At 35.2% G+C, this 26,189-nt stretch overlaps 1 protein-coding gene across 2 annotated transcripts in view; it reads left to right on the top strand.

Annotated features, from left to right (window-relative positions):
* The window catches only part of LOC126873850 (uncharacterized), a 140,779-nt gene that overhangs the window by 65,556 nt on the left and 49,034 nt on the right, over nt 1-26,189 (top strand). For both annotated transcript variants that reach the window (XM_050635151.1, XM_050635150.1), the window contains exons 2-3: nt 18,757-19,020; nt 22,551-22,780. In XM_050635151.1, the coding sequence (XP_050491108.1) occupies nt 18,757-19,020; nt 22,551-22,780 (494 nt within the window). The remainder of the gene's footprint in view (nt 1-18,756; nt 19,021-22,550; nt 22,781-26,189) is intronic.

Here is a 26,189-nt window from a genome sequence, read left to right on the forward strand (position 1 = left end):
TTTACGATATAACAATCGAGGATGCATCGACAGAACATGCTCGAACTGGCGACCTGAATTTTTGCATAAATGGCTGCCTTTGTTGTTGCTCGCCAAAGATTTCCTTGTGAAAACGCAAACTGATTACATTCGAATTTATTCCCGGCGAAAAATCCTCGCAATACAGGCGGAGGATTTATGTCCACCCTCTCGTAATGCCATTACGATAAATAACGACGATTTTCATATTATCTCAATGAATCAAATTCTGCGATCGTATTATACGAAGACGCTGGTTCCTTTTATGAATTGTAGAAACATAAAAACTGTAGAGCAGAACAGGATTAGTTATATATTTTTTTTTCTTTTTAGACGAGAAATTTTTGAATTTGACGTACTTGAATATATTAAACTTACTTGTATTTAAAGGACTATTAATTAACAAATTTTCAATGCTATTAAATTCTATATTGATCAAATTTTATGCTTCTTAAAATTGTACTCTGTGTTAGTAAAATTTTATGCTATTCGTAGTATGTATTTCCCTTCAGCCATCAACTGACGTTAATATTAAAAAATTAATATAAAAAAATCTGGTCTTCATACGTACGTCTCTTTCAGTGATATATGCAGCGCGTTATAAACGGTTAGTTTCAAATACATTTTTTTCACAGTCTGTTTATGTTTTATCGTTCTTTTTTTATCACATTGTATGTTTCGAGTTCTTTTATGAACACGAGCATTCAAGCCAGGTGATAACAGCTGGCCCAGTAAATCAATTCTTTTTTTATCACTCAAAACTGTCACAATAACAATTTATGTCGACGAAAGACTCTTTCTACAGATTCAGATCTGCCTGCTAACGCTATTGAAAAATTTGAGCATCAATGAACTGTTCTATCTTCAGATCACTAAGAAATTATATAAAATCGTAGATATTAAAGTGGTAAAGTAATAATTTCATACAGTAATAATATTATCACTATATTACTGTTAATTAAATAGAAAGATATAATACCTATACATCAAAGTAGAGGATAGCAAATAATAAAATTGGACTTTATTTATCTAAATCGTTCGGGAAATAAAACGATTCGGACAATAGGAATTCATTAACTCTTTGCGCTATTTCTTTTTCGTTCGTATAATAGGAGCTGATGTTTGTATAACTGGTTTTACACTGATCTATTTAAATTCATAGACAGTGGTCCAACGAGTTTAAGGAAAAACGTCCACTGTCCTTCAAACGCGTTGCGATTGTTTCTACGAATGTCGTGAGTTCGAATGAGCGGTATACCACGGCAGTTGGTTCGCGCAAGAGCTCAACGAGTTTGGTAAATCGGAAGTTCTGATTCTGACGGCATTGATTCGGCTAAACAGAGTTTGAATAAACGGAATCCCATCGTATATAAAATAACATGAAATAGTAGAATAATAAGTAGAGAAACACATGTTAAGTAACGAAAGACCAAATACTAAAACGGTAAGTAATAAAATTTTAAACAGTAAATCACAGTAAATACTAAAATCAGGAAATCAGCATGATCCATATTACAAAGTTTCCAATAGACGAAAATTAATCCGCACGTAAATTATATTCGTAAACGAACGAAATATTTGCGCGATCAAATAATGGTCATGAGTGCGCAGGCTTGGAAAAGCATGGTGCGCGGCTGAAAGCCACGAAGGATTAATAAATCGACGAAGGAGTGGAGATTTCGAAATCTGGCCCTCGAACCACCCTCTCATCTGAACCGTGCTGCGTTTTAACCCCCTCCACGCCCTCTGAACTTATGAAATTCAAACGCGCACACCCTCGTGCCGAGCATTATTTTCATACATCACGGTTTGCTAGTCGTTATAACGTCATGCACATAACATACTATGTAATATGTATTAACTTACGTTAAGGGTACGTACTATTACTCCGCAGCGGAGGTCCTATTATCATTTATAGTGACACAGTCATGACACCCAGGAGGGCTCGATATAATGTTCAAGGTATATTAACAGGAGCAGAGTATGCGCTAACCGATATATAAAGTAGTATATTGGGACATCGATAACACATGCTGATATCTATCGAATATTCATATCTCGTGCCGTTATTCAGATTCGCGGATTATAATTTCGACGTTCCAAAGGCTTATACCACGAGGATTGTTACTTTGTAAGATATCTACGATATCTGAAATTTAAGATATCTGCGTTTCAAAAATCATTTCTGGGCTGATCTTTTGCTTTCAAGCATCATTGCTGTTGAGCTTACACCTTTAATTGGAAGGTTAGATGGAATTGTTGGAAAGGAAGGTCTGTTGCTTTATAAGATATATATATATACGTGTCAAGAAGTTTTACTTTTAGATCGATTTTTCGGTTTCAAGCGTTATGGCTGTTAAGTTTGGATCTCTGATTGGAAGGATGGGTGGGAAGATTGAAAAAAGAGATTGTTGTTCATTCATAAGATATATCCATGCATATATACGTTCCGAAAAGCTTCGTTTTTGCGTTGATTTTGGTTTAAAGTTAGATTGGTCTCGAGTTTGAATGTTTGATGGGAAGATTAAATAGAATTGTTGGATGAAGTGGAGGATTTCTCTGATAGAGAATATGTATTTCACTTGAACGCTATAGACAATTTTAGCATTTCCATTTTTACAGACTTAAATGGAGAATACGTGATAAAAAAGAAGTGTGTTTAGTTAGCACTTATGTGTACATTATTACATTCCATCTTACGATAATCATAAGAGATTAAATTAATGAAAAATCGGACAATGGGATAAGAGAATAAATACGAAAGCTACTTTCAGATAAAATAAAGTTAAATTGAGCTTGGTAGCTGCTTCCTTTTGCGAAATCCGACCTTCCACAGAGTTCTCGAGTGTTCGCGACTTTATGCCTCATTATTGAAATATCCTTCCAATATATCGCTTTATCGTTGATATCAATTTATGTCATTATATTCTCTTCCAATCTCGTACATATATCAGTATCGTCTTAAAATTTCTTTCGAATTATTAGAATTCAGGTAGATATAATAAAACTTAAGGATTAAGAGTTATTGTTGTTTCACTATTAAGCTTGCATGTTTTTAAAACGTATTATAATAAAATGCAGGTATTAGAATTTAAACTCGCTCACTAGCAGAATCAGAACTTTACTGATGAAGTTACAATAAAGAATGAAATTAACGTTAGTCTATGATAGAATTATGCAGTAACAAAAATTAATTATACAAAATAATATAATTATAATAAATTAATTATAAAATTAAGAACGTGTTTGAGTTACGAAGATATAAGATTTAAAAAAATGTTTGACAAATTTCTTATAACGGTAAATATTAATTTTATACGCCATCGAAACGTACAATATACGTGCGACTTACATTTGGAAACTTTTGCTTCATAAAAAGTACTTAACTTTATTACAATAGAAAAAAGAGATATTTCTCCGTTATCCTACTTCATAATCTCGTCAATATAAGTTTTTCTAACTTATTCTACGAAAAAAAAGAGGATCATTAGTCTCGTTAATATAATCTCTGTAACTTTTTCCACGAAAGTAAACGAATAATAATTAAAATAGTATAAATTGATTTCAACGACGAGCAAGCTTCTCAAACTCGTCTTAACAGAATTATTCGTCGTCGCGCAGCGTCACATTTGCTTTTACGACCACGCACTTCCGTTCGAGTTGTACGTCTTGTTACAACCTATCCCGAGTAGATCGGCCAATGAACGAGCAGCTCGTACGACCGAAATTGGATAAAATTAATGTTGCTAGTTTACCCTCACGATTACGGCTGACATTCTACTCTCTTGGATGGTTCGAGTCAACTATCGTTTGAAAACTAATCGTTTTTAATAAGCACTAATCAACGAGGCCAACGAAAGGTTCCTAGAGATGGAGGCCTGTTGTGGAACAGTTATTTATTTGCTTCGTCGTTTAGAGAATATTACCCTCTGTGAAGAGAATATGAAGTGACGTAGAATATTAATTTAACGGAGAAATATATTTTCTTTTTATTGCGATGAAGTTAAGTATCTTTTTATGAAGTCAAAGTTTCTAAGTGTCGAGGTTAATATTTATTGTATCTTTGTGAAACATAAATATAATACATTCAAGTGCATTTCGCCAGTTTCTTGTGTCTATGTGAATCATTTTATGAAACGTTGAAAGTCATTACGAGAAATCATAAAAATTAATGAAGATTTCTCAAAGTTGACTATCTTCCATTTACGTACGACGACTCTACCTCATCACGTGTCTTAGTTACTTTTTTTGTGATATAGAGTATCAGATTATCTTACTTCAGATTATTTAAACTTTTCTGGCTTTGTAACAAATATAATGACTGTTAAAAGATTTTTAAAAGAATTGGCTAATACTGAGACATTATTAGGAAATTATTAAAAAAACCCCTTTTAATAATTCAACATTAAAATAAAATTCTTCTCAGTTGTTTTCGTCTACATGTATTTAATGTAATTGTCAGCCGCTGTTGTTATCAGTTTTGGCATTCGTGTCATTATCTTTTTCGTAGTATTTGTTATTTGAACCGAATTGATTAACCCTATTTTATAAAATTTCTAAAATTTTGGTGCAAGAACACTTGATTGATACTTATACAATTTCAGGAATTTTCTCTGTTATTTATTTTATGGAATTAACAGAATTGACAAATAAGCGATTCATTGGACAGTTTACCATAATCACCTTAAAATATATATACGTACTCGATACTTTTTCATTCCCGGTTTGTGACACACCGCCAAAGGAATTTGACGTAGTGTTCGACGACTTTCAGAAAGGGAATGTACCGTGAAAATTTCAAGGCGCAACGTATAATACGTCGTGGCGGATTTTCTGGCGACAAGCAGCCAAGAAAGACTCAATTTCCTCCTTCAAGCAGCTTCCCTTTGCTACTGTTACAACTAGTTTCAAATGCAATCAGAATAGAACGACAGCGAGTTGCTATTGCTCGTTAGGCGAGTTAAGAAATTGTGAATTCTTCGAGGTTACAATGGAACTTTCTCCGCTGCATAATAAGCTCCGCTGCTTACTATAAGCTTATGAATTTCCTTTTATATTCATTTTTTTTAGGTAGCTGTGATATTGTTATTATCATAATGTTTATTCGGATGTATTAAATTGGGAAACAATGCTTTACTCTGTAACTCTTCCGTATGTGTAGAATGAAATATCGTATTTCAAGAAGAGAGTATGTATTGTATTTCTCACAATGGAATCCACGATCTACGAGAATGTTTAACATAATTTTCATAAACGAACTTATATATGTATTAATGAAACAGCTGGGTGAATACTCGTATTTGGGAACAGAGGATAAAGTTTGTAATTGGGAATATTTAGTTGATGAAGATGGAATACGGAACTGAATATTATTTCCGCGTGTTATGAGAAGTATTAGTTGTTACATTCTCATGAATTAGAACTTAAGTTAGTTATTACATAAGTCTATTTTTTGCGATAGGATGTTGTAAATAATCATAAATTCCGAGGTAAATTTTAACGAATAAAATCTGCAACACCATAACTTGTGTTTGCTTTTCAATTTGTCGAGTTGATGAGATACGATTCAAATTACGTGATCTACAAAACCAATACTAAAAAGCATTAAATTAATCTACCAAAAATCTCGTGCAAAACGTTCTAAAAAATAATATCTGAGTCCCAGAGCTAGTGTATTGAGTCTACCTTTTAAAAAAATGACATATTTTCCGATATCAAATTCATTATTCTTCCCGATGATAACAATTTTCTACGACTCTGAGATGCAAAGTAGTTTCTTGTCACCGGAGAAATTCCGCTTCGAAGCGCGTCCGCCTACCCGAAAAAACCTCAAAATAGTCAGATGATGCATTCGGTTACAGGCTCGTCTAAACACAGAGAACAAAATATTACCAAAGTGGAGAATCCCTGTCAACGAAAAACGATGAATACCACGTTCACGTTCAATTAGCGATGCCACAAATGAGAACGTTGACGCTGGCTACGGAGGAGAGGGTGGGGCCTTCGCTTAAGAAACGCTCGTGAGCTCGTTAGCTCGCGATTTAAGCCGCGCGTTCGCAACCGACTGCTCGCCGGAAAACGGAATACGAGGACGCGTCGTTAAATGGCACGCGTATATGGCTCGGTTTTAAAACGACGTCGTATATAGACGTCGTAAACGGTGACGACCGCAGCAACGACGACGAAGAAGCGTCGTCTTCACGGCGACGAGCCACGACTTACGACGGCCAGCCACTTGACATCCCGACCCGCCCACATCTCGTATACTGCTCCCTACAGCCCTTCCCACAAGTAGTCCAGAAATTTACAGCAATTCCCACTAATCTTCCCGCGTCCACGAGACACGGGTCCCTCTGTTCCGTTGCCATTGCTAATTAATGGCTGGACCAAGGGAATTCTTCCAAATATTTCTTTGAGAAAAGTGCCATCTACATCCGGAAGTTTCAATTTTGGTAATTGAAAGAACATTTTTTGTAGCGAAAGTACGCTTTATTTGGGTTAGTTCGAAGCTGTTTGAGAACATGTAATATAACGTACAGTTCAAGAAACAATCTGAAATAAATAAAACAATAATAAGAATGAACGGATTTCTTCCAGACATCTCTTTGGAGAAAATATGATTTTCATTCGGAAGCTTCGATTTTGGTAATTGAAATAGTTGTTTTTAATGAGGAGATAATATCGACTGAGTAAGATGTATATGTTTGATTTGGTTTAGTTGGAACTTGATTGAGAATGTGTGAACGTATTTGAGAGGATAGAAGATTGATACGTTTTACAAGCGAACTGGATATAAAATAATAATTTTACTCAGAAATTATTTTACATTTCAAAACACGCAATCTGTGAGACAATCTGTGTAATTCAAAAAATAATTTTTAGATTGCACATAACCTGTTGTTTTTTTTTTTTTTTTACGTATCGCTCGATTTAACCAGGAATTTATCCGGTTGCTAGTGGAACGATCGCGCAAAAGAAAGCAGCAAGATATGAAAAATAAAGAGGAGAGAAAAAAGAAGTAGAAGAATTATAGGAAAAAAGAGGAAGGAGAAGAAGAAGGAAGAATCTTGAATCAAGTAACAACACGGCACAAGTCAATTGGTAAACGTGCGAAATAAACAGGACACAAGGCGTTTCCAATAAAGCCTACCGGCTGCCTGTCGAATTTATTGCACGCTTAATTAATGGACAAATAACGCGATTAACGAGAGAACGGCCGGTACGCGATAGGCTGTCGTAGCCGGTTGGGAACACCGAGAATGTCAGTGCTGGAAAACTGTTGCTCGCAGAAAAATGGCCGAAGTATTTTTGTCGCGGCACCGCCGCGAAAAATGGGAGACGACTAATTGCTCGATAGATTTTATTTTAACACGATGTCCGAACATATTGCCATGGATTCTTGTAATTTTTTATCGATAAATAATGATTTCTCTCGTGTATTTGCTTCTCTTCTTTTTATTTTTTCGAGGGGCTGTTTTTCTCGTCGCGACGCCACCACGGAAAATGGGAAACCACTAATTGCCTGGTACATTTCTTTACGCCATATTTAAACGCGTTGCTATCGACCTTTGTAATTTCTTAGGGATAAATAGCGATTTTGCTCGTGTACATTCTCGTTTCTCTTTATGTTTTGATAGGAATTATTCCGTTGGAGATGAGAAAGAAAACGTTGTAGCGGAAACTTGAGATCGTGGATTCAAATTCTTCTCTATTTTCTTTTTCGTTTTTAGAAGGAAATTACTTTTATGAAAGACAAGAGGGTGGTAATAAAAGTTTGAAAATTAAAACTGGATTTGTTATGTTATGTTTTTATGCGTTGAAGGCAATTGATTTCACGTATATATTTTATATGTACGGGACATCTTATAATCGTATTGCATGGGGGATGGATGGAGAGTGATAAATGTGAAATTTTTATCTCCATGTTTTATGCAGAAGTACTTCGTTACAATATATGTAGAATAGGTAGATTATAAAAACTTTTTTAATGCGTAGGGAATCTTGGTATCTTTATTATATGCACGCGGAATTATTGTAGTTACTGTTCTTGATTATGAAATGTTGGTCGTTGGAATAGTAAAAGTTAAATTCGAAATTTATACCTTTAGTAATCCTTTGAGACAAAGTAATAATACTCTTATCTAAATTATACGAGTTTCTATAATTTGATACAAAGTAATTTTACTTTCTCCTCAATTCGGTTATATACATAATTCCAAACGACAAAGCGACACAAAAGGACAATACCAACGAGATTTTTCGCTCTCCTAAACGGAATGAGACAGTTAATTTGTTAAATTGTTAAATCCATTAACCACGCATCTAGCTAAAATAATTCCAATTCCCAATCCCATCGCTATTACCGCCGTTCCATTATACATTTTTTAAAATAATGACAATAATAAGCACCTTTATTATACACATCGAAATACACGTTATATCTATCAATCTTAACATTTTGGAATCTATTTAAAAAGAATGACGCAAGAGTCGAGCCTTGATCCTAATAGAAATAAGTCTGTCAATCCCGTCTTCAGAGACTTCTACTCTCATGAACGCACACGCACACGTTGTCAAAGGTCCTTAATCAAGCAAGCAACGAACGGTGGTCGTTCAGTGACAGACACTCACTGGGAACACTGCTTTCAGCTGCTCCATCTATTGTCCTCTCGTCTCGTTCCGCCTCGTCGCGTGGCATGTTAATTAATCCGCTAATTATTAAACTAATTGCTGGCTTAATTGGCTCGCGAAAAGCTCGCTCCTATTCAGCTCGATCTTGATGCTAACGGAGGAGACGAAAGCAAGATCGAAGGTACAAGAGGGATGGAAAGGGTCAAAATAAAAACGAGCGAAAGGATAAAGGGAAGAAAAATAAGATAAAGAAAGGGGTGGTTGAATAGCGACGTAGTTGGTCGCTTGGTTCAACATCATCGATTCTGTATTCTCGACAGTGTCGCGAAAAGCCTGAGGATTCTTGCGTTTTACGGCTTGTTGAGAACCAGAACACGAAGTCAGAAACGAAGTTAGCAAAATAAATTCTTTCTGTTCATATTTCTACGTCCGATGATTTGAATATTTTTTGCGATCGCGTTTGTAAGCTAATGTGGAATTTATTTTTATGGAATATATAAATTTGTGTGTTATTATATCATTTCGTTTTGTGTAATATCATGCACAAAAAAGAGATTGTACATGTTAGTTTTAAAAATTGTATAGTCTTACACTGTATGAACAAGCCGAATCTTCTTAAAATATTCTTCACGGAAAGTTTCACGAAATTCGTAGGAATTTCATCTCTGTCATGATACTAAATAACTGTGCACAAACTGCCTTCTCAGATCTTCAAGACCTCGTTGTTCGTGTCTCTAATTGCCATTGTGTCTGCTCCCTCCGAGGGTGCTCGAACTCGATGACGATCTGTGTCTCAACTCAAGAACGGAGAACTGCTTTTCGAACGACTTAACGTCAACTTTATTCAACTCCTATAATAAATTTGAATGAGTTTACTTTGAGATTCGAACGGTTTCTTAGAGTCAGACTATTTCCCATTGTTAATTTCATGCAGGATGTATTATAGGTACTTGATACGATTAAGAATTCTTGTCATTGTGTGAACTTCGACAATTTGATTGGGTTGTTTCTATCGAATAATAGAAATAACATGTATGATGGAGGAATTAATCGAAATGAAAGAGCCAGTTTTGAATGAAGGCAAAGTTGAATAAAATCCACGTAATTATCGCGACGATCGCGCTTTTTGAATCGTCCTGTAGGACTGATTTAGTGCGTGCTGCGTAGCAATTGCTATCAAGATATTGCTTCAATTGACGCGTCGGCCAACGACAAAGATAAAATACACTGGATCGATGGAAAAATCGACGGATCAACAGGTTAAATTAATAAAGACTCGCAATTTTACATGGCGCATTGTATCATGAAAGCGTACGAATGCGTTTCAATGGCATTAACAGTTTACACAAACCAATCTATATGGATCAAATAAACTACGTATCTTAAATATCATGTGTAAAAAAACATTTTTATTCTTAAAACAATGTTGATCGCAACTTTCACGAAAATCTTAAATATCCATAAATTTCTGCAATTAAGTCAAAGATAATTTTCAAATAGAAATTTCATTTTATCTCCAGGATATGAACATTCAAAAAAGTAATATTTTAAAATAGTAACCGTGAGATTTTAAGCGTGCAGAAAATAATTTTTCGGACAGCGATTTCAAGATTATAAACACCAAAAAAAGTAACCTTTTAAAACAGCAAGTTCGTCGGAAAAATTCAATCTCGTCGACAAACCTACGCATCCATTCACTCCGATCGTATTCCTTCGCTTCAGTTGAAATCCTTTTCTGAATCACAGAAAAATAATCGACGAACCGCCGTGAAACATCGTGGAAAAGCAACGTGGGACGAAAGCAAAATGAAAGAAACGTAGAAACGGAAGGAAACAAAGCAGGATCGAAACATATCAAAATTTTAACTGCGCCCTAGATCCCGGAGCTCTTCACTGGGAAAACGAAAGAGAGAGAGAGAGAGACTCTGGCATTGTGTCTCGTATTCACCAGGAACTCACGATTCGGCTTGCATAATGCAATAACTTGTCTCAACGAGCGACGGGCCCACGAATGAAACAGAAACAAAAGAATCGGTCGCCGGTATTTTTCTGTTTGCGCCAGACAAAGACGAAAAAAATGGTAGGCAGTGGAGAAGAAAGGAGGGTGGAGTAGGTCCCGACGAAGTAGGAAGGGTACTCGAAAACCCTAAATGGAACCACCCCTGTTCGAATCGTAGCCTAACTATAAGGGGTCTGGCCTTCATTCTACCACGGTTTAACTGTTGCTTACTGTGGCATAAAGCGTTCAAAAGACAACGAATTATTCAAAATGCCTCGTTAGATTGTTCCCTAAAGCCGTCACGTCTATGGATCCGGAGCCAGACTGTTTGTCGCTTATTGGGTAAGAGAAAAATTGTTGCAGTTTGCGGATCGAGGGTTGTTCCAGTTTGTTTAGATATGGGTTCGTCGAGCGATTGTCGACAATTTTTTGACTCTTTCGTGTTTTCTCGTCTTCCTTTTGCATCTTTATTTGGAAAGGACGAGTTCGACAAAGGATTTTCGATGAAGTCAATCAATCGATTGTTTCAGTCAAGCGATAATTTTGCAGTTACCTTTTTCAAATGAAGTACTTTATATTTAGATTAATTTTGTATCGTTTACGTGTTTTATGCGAGTTGAATGGAGCAGATGTGTGTGTTATATTTTAATCCTTTTCCTGTTTCTGTTTTGGTATTTTACTTCTATTTAGAGGGGATTCGTTATTTGTTGAGTAAGATGAAAAACTGTTACAACGTGAAGAGAGAATTGCTAGGGATTCGTTGAACGATTGTCGAGGTCTTTTTACGATTCTTGTAACTTTCCTCTTCCTCTATTTTTTGTTTCCGTTTGGAGAGGATAAGTTCAGTAATAGATCTTTTTGTGAAATAGTTTTAAAGTTTTGTAGTTATTTATTTTCAATTAAGTGAAAGATTTATATGAGAATTAAATGAGAGATTTATGTGTGATGTATTTATTGTATTTTACTTCAGTATATATTTAATATATATCCAGTATATATTGTATTTTACTTTCATCTAGAGAAGGTTAGTTACTTATCGAATAAAAATAAAGATTGATGCAATTTGAGAATCGAGGGTTTGCTAGAAGTTTTTTTGGAACTGATTGGACGATTGTCGGAAATGCTTTTATGATACTTCTTTCCTTTTCTTTTCTTATACTTTCCTTATACTTTCGTTATTTATGGATTTGAAAGTAAAAGGTACAAAAATATTCCATATTTTTATTTCCATTTGTAACAAATAGAAATTGTGGAAAATTGTATTGAAAACAGATAAAAGTATTTCCATCAAGAAACTATCATTTTTTCATCAAATATAGAATAGAGATTCGATCTTCCAACGAGAAGAACTAGACCTATAGGCACTTTATTGACCACTACCAGGCAGAACTGTCGCTACAAATGGAACGCATCAATGAGTAACCGGTCGCTTGGGTCTTCGATCATAATGTTTCGTAGAAAGCAATCTAACTCGTCGGGCCATTCATTCTTGTACAGCTCCCCTAGTTTTCTGTTTATTTGCTCCTCGTCGATTCAGTAGCTCATGATAAATTAATCGCTATGGCGAAATAAAAGGAACCTGTCTGTCACTTTGAATTTACTTATTGTTTTGTGAAACGATTTTTCTTTCTTTTATTACGTTCTGTTAATTTTACAAGATATAAGAAATGAACTAAGGATAGGATGAATAAAATGCAACATGTTGCACTACGTGCTTGATGTTGTTTAATTACGTAGCATATACTTGAAAATATTGAATACATAATTTTGTTTCGAAACAGATTTAGTTAATATTTAAATGAATGCTTAAATTTTACTTAAAATACTACTTTCGTGATCTATTTCACTATTTAGCGTACAATAAAGAAATAAAAAAATGGAATAAAAAAAATCAAATGTCTAGAAAAAGCTTCAAAATTAAAAAAAGAGAGCTTCGTGGCTTCTTTCAACAATTTTAATCATCACCTAAAAACAAAAAAAAAAGAACAAAGAAAGATATATATATATAAATAAAAAAGGATTTCATGAAACTTTATAGTCTATAAAAGAAATTTTTATCATCTGTCATCGTTCTGAAGTATAAAACAACTCGAAACAATTTTGCAACTCGGCTCAAAAATTTCTATCATTATCCGTGAAAGAATACCCCAATTTCCGTTGAAAGGGGTTTCTTCGTTTATTACGCTGGATGAAATTAATTTCATAATCTATTCGTATAATATCTCGTGGGTTCGATTTATTTTTCGACCGAAGCCCGGAGTTCTTCGGCGATAAATATTTAATACGTCTGGCTTTATTTCGAGCGCGGTTCTCGTAATCAGTAAAAACCGACCAGAGAAGAAACTCGTTTCTGAATGTAAAGTACCTCCTCAAACTTTCATAACGCCGGATTAAAAAAACCCCTTGAATTTACAATTCCGTCGCATTCGCAATTTTCTTTAAAATACACTGTGGAAACAATCGGGCGGTGTGAGCCAAGAGCGAAATGTGCTATGTGTCGTACTGTCTTCAAATATCGTCAACCAAACTGATAAAACACTCTTTTGTCCTAGTGCTTTTAAAAAAATATTCCCTTGTGCTGCTTTATATTTTTGTTATTTGAATTGTTTTAGCTATTGATTTTTATTCCTCGTGCTTCGAAATTGTTTTTATGTGAATATCAATTGTTTTTACTGTCCTTTGTTTCTTTTTTTTTTTTTTTTCTTGAACGAAAATAAACGATTATATTATCTTGCTAAATATGGTAGGAAATTAAATGCTTCGCGGACTGTGTCTCGATATCAAATTTTTAACGAAGGATACAATAAAAGCTCTAAAAAATTCAAAGTATAATACGTTGCGCTCAGCTTTATTTTCTCTAAAATCAACGTTGAAAGCTTGCGGTGTAGGTGGTGCACTTGACTAGAAACGCTTCGTAAACCTTTCCCGTGGACGTGAAAAGTTGACAAAGTCAGAAGTTAGCCCATTCCGGGGAAATGCATCTTCATGTTTAACTTTTGTCCTGATCCCTTGCAATAATCCATGTGTCAGCCTAACTTATCTTCAAAAACTTTCACAAACATAAGATTCGCCGCAGGTAGAATTTTTCTTTTCAATTCCTTTAACTGTTATATCTTTTTGTAAATGCTTTTAGATTGACACATTGTACTATGATCATGCGCTAACAATAAATTTTTATGAGTTCATCGTTCTAAATAGAGGACAGATGTACAGTACTGTGCGGTAATCTTAGGCCATGTGTGATAGTGATCACAGTATAGTAACAAATTATATTTCCAAGAATTCTTTTACATGTTGTTACAAAAATGTGAAAACACTCACACACTCATTGTGAATATTTAAACACTCATTGAATACTTTTATGAATATACTATGAACATATTACACAAAATATTTGAAAATATCGTTAATATTGCGCGTAAACTGAATGAATGAACAGTTTTAATAATATAGAATTTAGTCACATGTAATTAACTATTGAAATTTTCAATAGTTTGTCGTGTTCTTTTCCCGTATATAAATTGCTCCTAATTTTATAAATTAAAACATCTTTCATACAAATATTGCCACAAATTAGACTCACCGCATTTCTCAGATACATTGCGATGTATCGTACAAATAGATTCGAAGAATTGAGAATATCGACCAGAAGTTGAAATTTCTGCAAATAAATTTGCTTTTCAGGCAATAGTTATTCGATGCTTGAGAAATTTCTGCGTTTACGATTCGCTCATAAAACTATAAGCCTATTCGCGTCGGATCGTAAACAGAGAGTAAAGATTTCTAACAATGCACAGTTTCTCGCACGATAAGAGATTCAACAGACTGCAGAAATACTGGAGAGATTGCTGCATGGAACAATCACGGCTTTACGGCCGTTTTATTGCCTTTGGACGACTTCTTTATGCCGTTAATTGACGGATTGCTGGAAGTATTGCCAAACAGAAAGCGCGAATGGATTTCAACCATGGTTAAGCCGCTGAACAAATGTGTGCGGCGAAAAATTTGGGAATGCAATATCTGTATATGAAAGGTGAACGTGCGGTGAATACATTTTTTCAAATAATTCTGCATATTTTTCTTTTGACAGCATATTTTTAATTTGAACGTGTGGATAAAGTTTAGATTGCAAATGTAAATCAGATGTAGATAAAATGTAAATTTAAAAATGTAATGTAATTGCTGTTGGTGGGAATACAAAATATTTTAATAATACATTAGAAATATCCCGACAGATAAGTAATATAAAATAAATAACTCGACAAATTTCTTTGTAAAATATTCTATATTTACTTCATTTAATATATTGTGGAAATATAACAGACAAATAGTATAAAATGATTTATTTTCAGAATTCTGTAAAGTGTAACGTTATGTATATGTCCTGGTGAATGTAACTACAGTAACGAAGAGCCTTTCTCTATATTTGTAATTCCTTTTTCGAGAAATATTCAAAATATTTATTTTCATTCATCGTCAATCCCCGATTGCTACATACAACCGCGGCTTTGTCACCAACTTCTGCAATCTTCTTAGGAATTCCAATATTATTTAAATTTTCGAAGAAATTAATCCTACAACCGTGTAATCAATTTTTATTCTAAGATCCATCCAAAAATTACGTCTTCAAATGCGAATGGGCTCTTAAAATAAAACGACACTTCCAACTGAGAACTTCTACAGAATCATTTCAGAATTCCAAGTAAAATACGATTACTTTCAAAGTAAAAAAGCAGAAGAACAATAGTCTGGCCATTCGCCTGTTTAATACCGGGAACCAGTTCTTTGACGCCTTTGACGCAATCGTTTCGTCGCGATTGCCTCCTCCATACCATGGGCCGAGGTAATTCCGCTTGTTCTCGCGGTTTTATCGCATCCGTTGGCGGTTCGGCTCACGTGCCAAACGCATGACAAATTCGTACGATCTGGAAATCGTTTACGATTTCGCACATTTTGACGGTTTTAGCCGCACGTCGCGACTGCAGAATTACTTTTCACGTTCCATACTCCCCCCTCTTTTTTTTCATTTTTCTTCCTTTTTTTTACACCCGCTCTCTGTGTGGACGTGAACGACAGACTAGGTTATTGTTTTAAGTGGCACGTAGCTGGCTCGCGATTTGACGCGGAACGAGTGCTACAGCCTCCAGGAATATCGTTTTTGGCACTGGTCGCCGAATTCTTCTCTAGGCGGTCCCTAGATGACGGCGATAAAATGGCTCACGTGAAATTGAAGAGGGTTATCCCATAGTTTGGAGTTCAGCAACTTGAGTTGCAGAGGAATTTCTACAATTAAAAATCCTGGTAGTCCAGTTTCGTAACCGTAAAAACGAAATCATTAGAATGATCAACATTTATTTATCCTCCACACACACCCATTACGCGAATTACTGTCATTAATAAAAATACTTACCAGCCGAATATAATAGGGACGATCCGAAAAATAAATAACTTCTTTTAAACTTTAAATCTCGAGTAATGTCAAAATCCGAATGAGCTATGTAAATGTAGAAATTACCGCGATTTTGTCGTACAGTAAGTAATCGATAAAATCAAGTCAAAGGAATGTTATGCAATCAAACAAGCGTCCATTTTCTCCAATTGGGAAACGTATGCAAACGATATTCTAAAAATGTCGATGCGTTAAAATCGCACAATCGGCTGCAAAAGGGAATATCGTGGCGCCATTTCCAAGCAACACCCATTTTGGAGCCTGTTGGATTGCTTTTTGGAGGACGATAATTACACGAACCTCGTCGATCGGATATTTTTAATTAGCCAGACTATTCGCTACGATTGCTCGGCGAAGCAGGGAGATAAACAAATTAATGCAATCGCGTTAAACACTCGATCGAAGGACGAGAGAAAATTATTCCCTTGTAGAGATTCGGAGTTCCACGATTTTTGTGCTTCTTTTTTTTTAACACCCACTCATTACGCCGATAATTGCTATTTTTTTCTGCGCTCAGCCAACCGATAAACGAAGTTCGACTAGGGGCGAGCTGCTTTCAATGTAAACTTTTTGTCGTTTGTTTACACGACTAGCCAGCTGAACAAATTCTGTCGCATTTACATCTTTCACACAGCCGTTCGTTAATGAACTAGCTTTTTTTCAACGCTTTAAATATTCTCTGTAGCTCCGCCCGGTGATCTCTTAATCAGAATAACGCCGATTATTCGAGCGAAAGGATGTTAAATGCGTAAAATGAAAACCTTTTGTACAAAATTTCTTTTTCGAGAAATCCATTGCGTGAATCTTTTGTCTGCCTAATGCATTTACTCCATTTACCAAAAATTTGTAATTGTTTTTCAATCGTAGCTAGGATTGTGCTATACCGATTCATCTGTCAATTTGATATTAAAAACTAAGAATATGAAGTTAATTGAGAATTAATTCTACGCGTTTCAAAGACGATTTTCTCCGAAATGAAGCTTGAAATGAGATAATTTCATTCCATACTTTTGATTCATTCTTGCACAAACGATCATCTTCTGCCTGTATAATACTTTTGACCTCATTATATGTAATGAAGGTACTTTAAAGTATACCACTTTCGTTAAAATCCTGTTATAAACTAAATGTGTTTAGAATCCTGATAGTACTTAGGAGTACATGCTACTGCTATGAAGGAACTTCTACGAAGTTCTCATTTCTTGGAAGGAAGTTCTGTTCTCTTGATATCCGTGCACTCAGTGCTAGCATGTCTGGTATATGCGTAGGTGAAGTATATATTTTGAAGTATCTGATTTGAACAAGACAATAAAATATATGAATCGCACAGTTCAAGATGCAAAATGTCGAAATTTAATAGAGAATTGAATGAAGTTTAGTAATTGAGTGAATTTCAATTACTAAATTTTGGTTAAGATACGAGATTGGTAAAATCACGAAAATATTGCTGAACGAAAGTAATTAAAATTATATAAATTAGAGTGCTACATAAACTACTAAATTTTCTTATGGATTAATTCTGGTAACATTAAATGTCTATTAATTCTTTGAGTTACACATTGACAACACGAAATAAATGCACGTAATAAACAAAACTAATGCAAGTGCAAACTAATTTTAACTTAAAAAATAATAATCTCTTTGACGTGCAGATAACATCGTAGTATTTTTTCCTTATACATAATATTTTCACTGAGAAAGGGATCGTTGCAGCAAAATTTTATTCCCAACGTTCCGAAATCATCGAACTCACAAGCATTGATTTATCTTTCCTATTTACATTCTTCGCCTTAAAGGAAACTGGTAGAAGATACCGATAAAAGCTCACCGCTCTTCCTTCACCTCCCATGAAATACTCTTCGTCTCAAACATAGTTCCACAAGGAAAACCAAACATCAATGGAAACCAATTTCTCTTTTACTCTCGAGCTTTGAAATTTACTGCCTTTCTTTCACCAACTTTCGACCTTTCTATCCCCATAAAATACTTCTCCATATTAAAGAGAACCAAAGAGAAGACATTCGATCACATTTCTCCACTTTCAAAATTTATATCGGCATATCCGTTAAAACTTTATTGGCGCTTGATGTCGTAAAACGAGTTACAAAGTAAGATAAAAAAAATAGGCGAATTTACATAAGTTAATTATCATCACTTGGAATGAATTCGAGCAGTAAAAGAAAATTCTGTAACACGTAATTGCAATGGCTACAAAAACTACACACACTTATTCACCAAGCATTATTTTAGCAAATCTTTTATATCATTTTCACAGTATCGATTTATTTCTAGTCGTATAAAACTACTATTATTTGCCTAATTGTTTACGGTCTTACGAAGGTACTATTAATTACTCAATGTTTTATAAACATATGAACGTACTACCAAATGACGTGGAATTTAATATACCTGAACCTAATTATGTATGCTACAATAAATGCAATGGTGCATACCTTTCGTAACCATTGTACATACGCTTTGCGTATCTTCAAAATCGGATAATTTTTCGAATTTCCGAATTGAGGACCTTCCCTTCTTTCTACGCAGGTCCTACGGGAATTACACTGTGAAACCTTAAAATTCTCAATTACGAAATCTAACATCTTTGCCGTGCTCTTTTAAAAAATTCTCAACGTGTACGAAACTTTTATTTTTCCAGGAGCCTCCATACAGCTTCTAAGGCTAGATGTGCCGAAGATGGCGGACCCAAGATGGGAGAAGGTGATACTAAAATGCGAGTACGATCTGGGCGGTGAGGATTTGTATTCCGTCAAATGGTACAAGGACGGGGCTGAGTTCTTCAGGTTCATGCCAGGCTCGAGACCTCCTGGCCGTAATTTCTCCGTTGATGGAATATACGTTGACGTGAACAAGAGCGACAGCAAACAGGTGACGCTGTTGGGACAGGCGAACAATCGAAGAGGTTCGTAGAGAAACGCGATTTGTCCCGTTTGCTCGATTTAACGATCATTGTTCGTGCGTACTCGACGAGGCTTTTGCTTGTGCGATCGTAGTCTGAGGGGAAATTCACGAGCATCTGAGGATCGATGGATTTCGAGGAAAGGGGTGTATCAGGTGAATCATGCGCGACGATCGACTGTCGAGGGTTTGTCGAGCGAGAGGTCGTGAAGCTGTAGCATCGAAAGCAGCGCAATTTACCAAGAAATTATGCGGTTTAATGTGCACCGAGTGTTGATAAATTGTTAACTGCTGCGGGGAGTGTTTCGAGCTGAATTGAACCTCGACGAGGTTGCGCGTTTCAGGTTCTGTATTGGTTTGCGCATTTCAATGCCGGTAAGAGTAGGATGCCCTATCGCGATTTGTTTCTACGGATTCTTAGTTTTCCTGAGAGATTTGAAGCATCCTGCGTTTAGATATTATCTGGATCCTTTTGTAGAATTAAAGCAATATTGTTAGTGAAATTGAAAAAACTGTTTGGTATAATAATAATTGAGATTGATGATAAAACAAGCGAAATTTTAAAAATTGATCTTGGTAGTTTTTGTAAGATATTTAATTTTATGAAAATCTTTTACAAGGAAAATTTAAGAAAAAGAGTGTAAAATATAGAATCGTAAGTTTTTCTCTTCAACTCTAATGAATTTCATTATCAGTCCTAATATATTTTTTCTTCCGACTTTTCAACTCATTAAACTCGCATACATCTTTTCTATCATCTTTTATCCATTTATCATACAGGCTAAATTATTGAATTTGTATTTCTAGCTTTACATTTAATTACCTTTAGCCGTTCAGACACCTAGAACTCACGTTTTCCATCATTTCTTTACGTCCATTTAAGTTTTTCATCCAAAATACAGTAAGAAACGCGAATAATAAGAAATAATCTACACTATTATATTCCTTAATCTTGCAATTAACTATCTTCATTCCCTCAAACAGTGAAAATTCATCTCCTTCCTTTTATCCTCATAACAAACTGCAATACTTCTCCGTAATGTCTAAGCAAACGTGAAACAGGAGAAACAAATCTTCTTGAAACTCGATTTTTTCGCAATTTTAGATTAAAATCGAAACAGTAATTCTGCGAGATCTTACGAAACTTCAGGCGATGAAAGTTAACGGGCTGCCTGAAATTTCACTTAAATAACCAACGAACTTTCCTCGTCGCGAATGAAACTGGCCCCTATTAAATTTCTATTCCCGCCCATTTTTCACTGGTCCACGAGGATCTACGTTCTTCCACCATCCTTACGCCTGCTATTAGGTTTCTAATCTTCAAGGTGCTTGCATTCGAGCTTTTAAAGTAGTCCGCGTAATTTTCTTAATTCATTATAATCGAAAAGGCTGATCTTGTGATGAATTTCCATGGCGCGATGCCTTATTCTTTTCTATTTAGCTTCGTTCGTCGACGATGCTTTTCTAGAACAACGTTCCCCGACGTTTTGCAAATCTTGTTACTTAAATTTAAGAAAAGGGTGTATTTAGTCGAGCGAAGAAAATTGTATTAACCCTTTGTTCTCTGACTCACTAAAGTAATAAAAGCTACTCCAGAAAACATGTTTTTTAGGACTTGAACTTGTACACGTCTCACCTGTATTTTTATTGCCCTCTTATCGCTCTTTCATTATAACAAAAAGATTATTTTAAAATATTTGAAAATTGATTCTGTTCGTACAATATCTTGTTTGCTTTGTAATTTATCAAGCTATAGAATGTACAAATCTATGGATCCATCCTCTTTCGAATATTTAATTCAGCACACATTAAACACCTAAAGGCGTAAAAATAGATTTTTCAGAATATTGTAATTTAACTATATCCAGATTTAATTGTCGAAAATTTGTCTAATGAAATTTCGTTCGAAACAAAATTGTAATTCAAAATAACCATATTGATTTCCCAGAAAACATTTTGTAACTGCCTCGAGGGTCACGTTCCACTGATTGGAAATCTAAATAAAATCTGAAGTATGCTTTTCAAATCAGTCTCACAAAAAAAGCACGAGTTCGTGTTTAACCTCATCGATGGGGCAACGGCAACGATCGAACGTTTCCTTAAAAGGAATTAGAGCGTGTTGTAAGTCGTGAAAGAGGAAACTGACAGCATGGTAATTTTGTCTGCGCTAAGGCTTTTTTGAGATTGGTGCTGAGAAATGGTTGGGAGTGATTCGTTTCATCTAGATATTGTTCGTATGGATTCGACGTGAAGGAAGGTTTTGGGTAGGGGTGATCGATAGAGAGGCTGTGTAAAAGAAATTTTTGAAGTTATGAATTATGCGGAAATATATATTTTTTAAGAGATGACATAGAGTATTTGAAAACAACTTCTTTCTGATTTCATATCATAGAAAGAAAGTGTAATACCTTATCATAATAATCACTTGATATCTCGAGATTAACGAAGGTATAGAAAATGAGAAAATAATTCTGTTTCTTTTTCCATTTCAAAACACTGGCTCGTCATTTCAATATTATTCCGTAATTGTTTAATATTCTTGTATTAATCCTGTCGCATTTCCCATCTTTGTGGAAATACCATACAGATACATAAAATGTCATATTGCGTTAAAAATAAGTAGGTCGGAAAAATAGCAAGACATATTGTAATACTTGAGAAAGAAGTTAATTTTCATGGTAATGAAGTATTGTTAATTCGATACAGTAAAAAGCAACAGATTAATTCGATTTATTCGTTTAAATATCCTCTTTAACTGTTATTCAGGGAATTAGGGTCTTAACAGAAATAAGGCAATGCAAATTTTTTTCAATTTAAAAGCTCATTAATTAAACACGCGTTAATCGGTAGGACATCAATGAACCCATAGTATACGAGCAGAGAGTACAATTTATTCAAACTTTTTACCTGTGCATATGATTATTATACGTTGTATTAAACGTTTTAATCATTGTTCCTGCATTGGTGTTATATAAATGCAGTTGGATTCATTATCAGTCACGAATGGATTATAAGCTTTGTTTTTCCCTCGCTATCCGTTATGTGTATTATTTTACTCTTGTTTTATTGATTCCATATTGACAGGAATTTTCTGTCATGAAATCTACATCCGAAAAATGTTCATGTTATTTAAAATAAATTAAAAAAGTCATTAAAAGTCATTCAATCCAATACTTTAGTAACAGAAACTACCTATATTATCTCTTCGGTTCTCAATTATTCCTCTTCTTTTATATCCAACGAATATTTAATTCGTAAAGGTATATAATATTTGTATTCGATATTTTTCAAAAAAGTGGCTCGAAAAATATTTTTCCAATATTCCAAAAAAATATTTTGGTGCTACTGAGGTAGGTTATACTTTTTTGAGTTTCTAAGGTTGTTTTTACTTTTCGAGGAATAGGATTTATTCATAAGAAAAAAATTCAGCAAAATTGACCAAGATGAAGGTACGAAGACACTCCAGTCACCAATGTATTAATCGAATAAAATAAAGTAAAGAACAGCGATGTAACAAAGTAATTTACACGACAGGTAAGGTGAACCTCATGGGATCGTACGGTTGCGAGGTGTCCTCGGAGGGGCCCAGTTTTCTTACGATCTACGGCGAGGCAAACATGAGCGTTGCTATCCCACCAAAGGAACGACCCAGTCTGCGCGGTCTTCGACCGTCTTACGAAGTGGGTGAGACACTCCAAGTGGAATGCAGTTCCGCGGCCAGCTACCCTCCAGCCCAGCTCGTCTTTATCCTCAACGGGAAAGAGGTAAGAGAAAGAAAGAGTTTTATGAGAATGTACGGGTATTAGAGCCTGGAGAGACATTTCGTTGCCATCCGTGAACTTCAGAATTCCTGATTGTAGTCGGCCTAGAAAAACGACTCGCTCGAGGCGGACTTCTTTTTCCTCAACTTCCTTCCGCGATTCTGATTTTTCCCTCATGTGTCTTTTCGTTTGTGGGTTCGTTTATCTAGTTCAACGCTTTAACAGTGGATTCTGTTGAATTTCTTGACATATTAAGAATTGGATAATTATCGATTTAATTATAATACAATTTAATATCACCCATATAATTCAATTAATTTTTATTTGTTTCTCTTCGTTCGTTTAATTTAAAGTTTTGGAAGTTTTGATTCCACTCTATTTCACTTAATATCATATTGTTAAGCATTCGACCTTTCAACGTGGATCATAATTAAACCTTCGATTCTTCATCCAAACGAAACTCGTCGATTTGCATCCTTGAGAACAAGCTGTCGTCATCCTTCTTACAAATTTTGGCTCGATTTAACCCGCTGAGAACCGCTGAATTTTCTTGACACTGTTATGAACGAGCACTTGCCCTGTTTCTAGCGATTTAACACACAGCATGTCGTGTATAAACATTTATTATCTGTAAAACAGCGCGAGGTACGTGCGGTCCGTTTGATCGCGCGATATCCAATGTGAAATACGGTGCAGTCTATCCTAATGTATCGCCTAGACCAGATATACGAAGAAAGGTGCTCTCAGGCGATTCTCTGATCTCAATGTTTATCGTTTCCTTGATAAACGATCGTCTGTGACGATAAATATGATTCCGTCCCACTTTGTTTTAAAGAATCGTTCTTGTATCGAGTTGGTCGATGTTTCACATTGCTTGTTTCAATATTAGAACTGTCCTAATTGCATTCTCCTTTTTCAAAAGATTTTCTAGCCATTAAACGAACGGGTTTTCTAAAGTACGTTTGTTTTAAATGTTTGATTAAGTATTTTTGTAAGTACTAAAAATAAACATGTTTCGGATGAAAGTTCGATTTGATGGAGGAAACTTAACAAGATATTTTGATTTTTCTTTTATATTCTCATTTAAACAGATTTCAATGCCAATGTAGCTTTCTTAAATGGAATTAAGATACCTGGATCGAAAAATTTTGTTTAAAGGGTATTTTAACTCTAATCTCGCAAAACTTATCATATGAAGAACACGGAAAAGAAATAATACCTAAATATAGAAAATAAATGGTAATATTACGTATTGAATATTACGTATCAATTTTTAGAAAAAATACAGGTAATGGGTATGCATGGATATTTAATTTGTTTTTTCTTAATTGGAGAATTTTTTGTATAAAAATGGAAACAGTATTTATTCAAGTGGAATTATTTTAATTGAAAACAATAATGAATATTGAATTCTTTTAATTGAGAGGCGATATCCAGAAACGATACCGAATTATTTTTGAATTAAAGATTGAACAATCGTTTCACGAATTTTTACTTATTTTAAATCGGGAATAACAATTCGACTCCGGATGCTCAAACATTTCTGAGAAATTTCAAAATGCAAAAATGTCAGGACTAGATACAATGTACGTAAAACTATATAAAATATTTAGTGGGTGTGACAAGTATATAAACACTTATTTTGTAATAAAACAAACAAATGTATATATGTCGGGTTTACATTAGAATTAGGGTTAGGGGCGTGAAACGAATCTTCGTTTGGGTTACACGTTGTCGTTATGCAATAGAGAAGACATTGACTAGTGCAAATACGATTATTATAGAACCGGACAAGTAACCGTGGTAGTTAGGTACTCGAGAAACTAATGACAATGATCCTAGGTTCAATAACGAATCCGCGGTCGACGGGATGATAGATGAACGTACTCACAAAATCTAAGTCGGACGCGTAATATTCACTGGTCGTAAGGGGTTACTCTTTTTCATCGATGAGATCGCGAGCGGGAATGACTTTCCCATCCCGATGATGCCACAGAGGAAAACTATATTGGGGTGTGTCTAAGGACACGAGATCATCGGTTTCGTCGAGAAAAGCCTTCGTTCAGAAAGTAAGGGAAATTGGCGTTGCTGCTAATTGGTCAATCTCCATATCGGTGGTTAGAAAAAGATGCTAGCCGCCCTCAAGGGAAAGTTGCTAGTGGGAGACGCCGCTCGTTGAAAAATAGGTCTCCCCTATTTTCCCGTAGTTGGGACAAAGACTGTTTGTCTGTTTGAAGGACTTTAGTTGACTAAATCTTAAGATTTATAACGGGCCCTCGAGCTAGCTGAACATGTACTGCGGAGACGCATCGACATCTGGCAATCATCTTACTCGAAGAATAGGGTCTGCGTGTGGCGAGCCACAGGACAGAAACCGTTGGAATGTTTACTGTCGCGTGTCGCCACGAATATTTCTTTTAAGGAGAGCTATGGAATTATTCCATGCCTTTGTTAGACAAAGCGTTCATCCCGTGACCGCGGCTACGTTCGGCGACTGACTGTCGCCTCGAGCCCAAGCTCATTATCACAACTCTCGAACAATTACAATCGGATTGAATAACTACAATTGTTCAATTACAGCTATAGTAGACTCTAGGTTACAATGTTGCGGGATTATCCAAAATTCCAAAGGCTCCGGTGTTCTTTCATCTCCGACATATATATACATAAAAGGATACTTTAGAATATTAGAATAAAATAAATATATCGATTTACATAAAAACATTAATTTTCATAAACGTCTATAATCCGATAATATTGTACATCAATCTGTAATATTGCTAAGTGATCAGATACACGATTAAATTGATCAAAAAAATTGATAGATTTTGATTGAGGCGTAGAAACTTACAAACATAGAAACTTTCCCAGTTGGAATGGTCTCTCGAAATTGACGGTGTCGTAAACGTAACAACGTAAAACAACGAGCGTTGAACTGGAATGGGGTGAGGATTGAGAATAAAAAGTCCTGGAAATTAAGAGAACGCGCGATGCCTTTGAATTGCAAATTCAACGCTAGCGAAGGATATAAAATCATGGGAACCGCTTAAAAGGTGCTCGTTTAGTGTTCTCGCGACCGCGCCCCTTTATTCAGGCCCCTTAAAAAGTTCGTCGTGGTGGGGCATGGAGAAATTAAAACCGTCAGTTTAGACTCGAGCATACTTTTAAAGTTGCTTACTGTGCATTCAGCTGCTGTTTTCGTTTTAAAAAAAATAACAGACGGAAAGCTGCCCTATTAAATTTGCCTCGAACATCAACCAAGAAAGTCAGTTCAGTTAGATGGTCGGTTAACGTCTTGCGTATTGCGATGGTGTTTTAAGAACTGTCATTAATAGAAGGCGGATTTTTATGAAAATTGATATTTGTATGCACGCAACTAAAGAAACAGGACTTAGATAGAAATTTGTTTTAT

Source organism: Bombus huntii, chromosome 15 (assembly GCF_024542735.1).
Source record: "Bombus huntii isolate Logan2020A chromosome 15, iyBomHunt1.1, whole genome shotgun sequence".
In the NCBI taxonomy this organism is placed as follows: Eukaryota; Metazoa; Arthropoda; class Insecta; order Hymenoptera; family Apidae; genus Bombus; species Bombus huntii.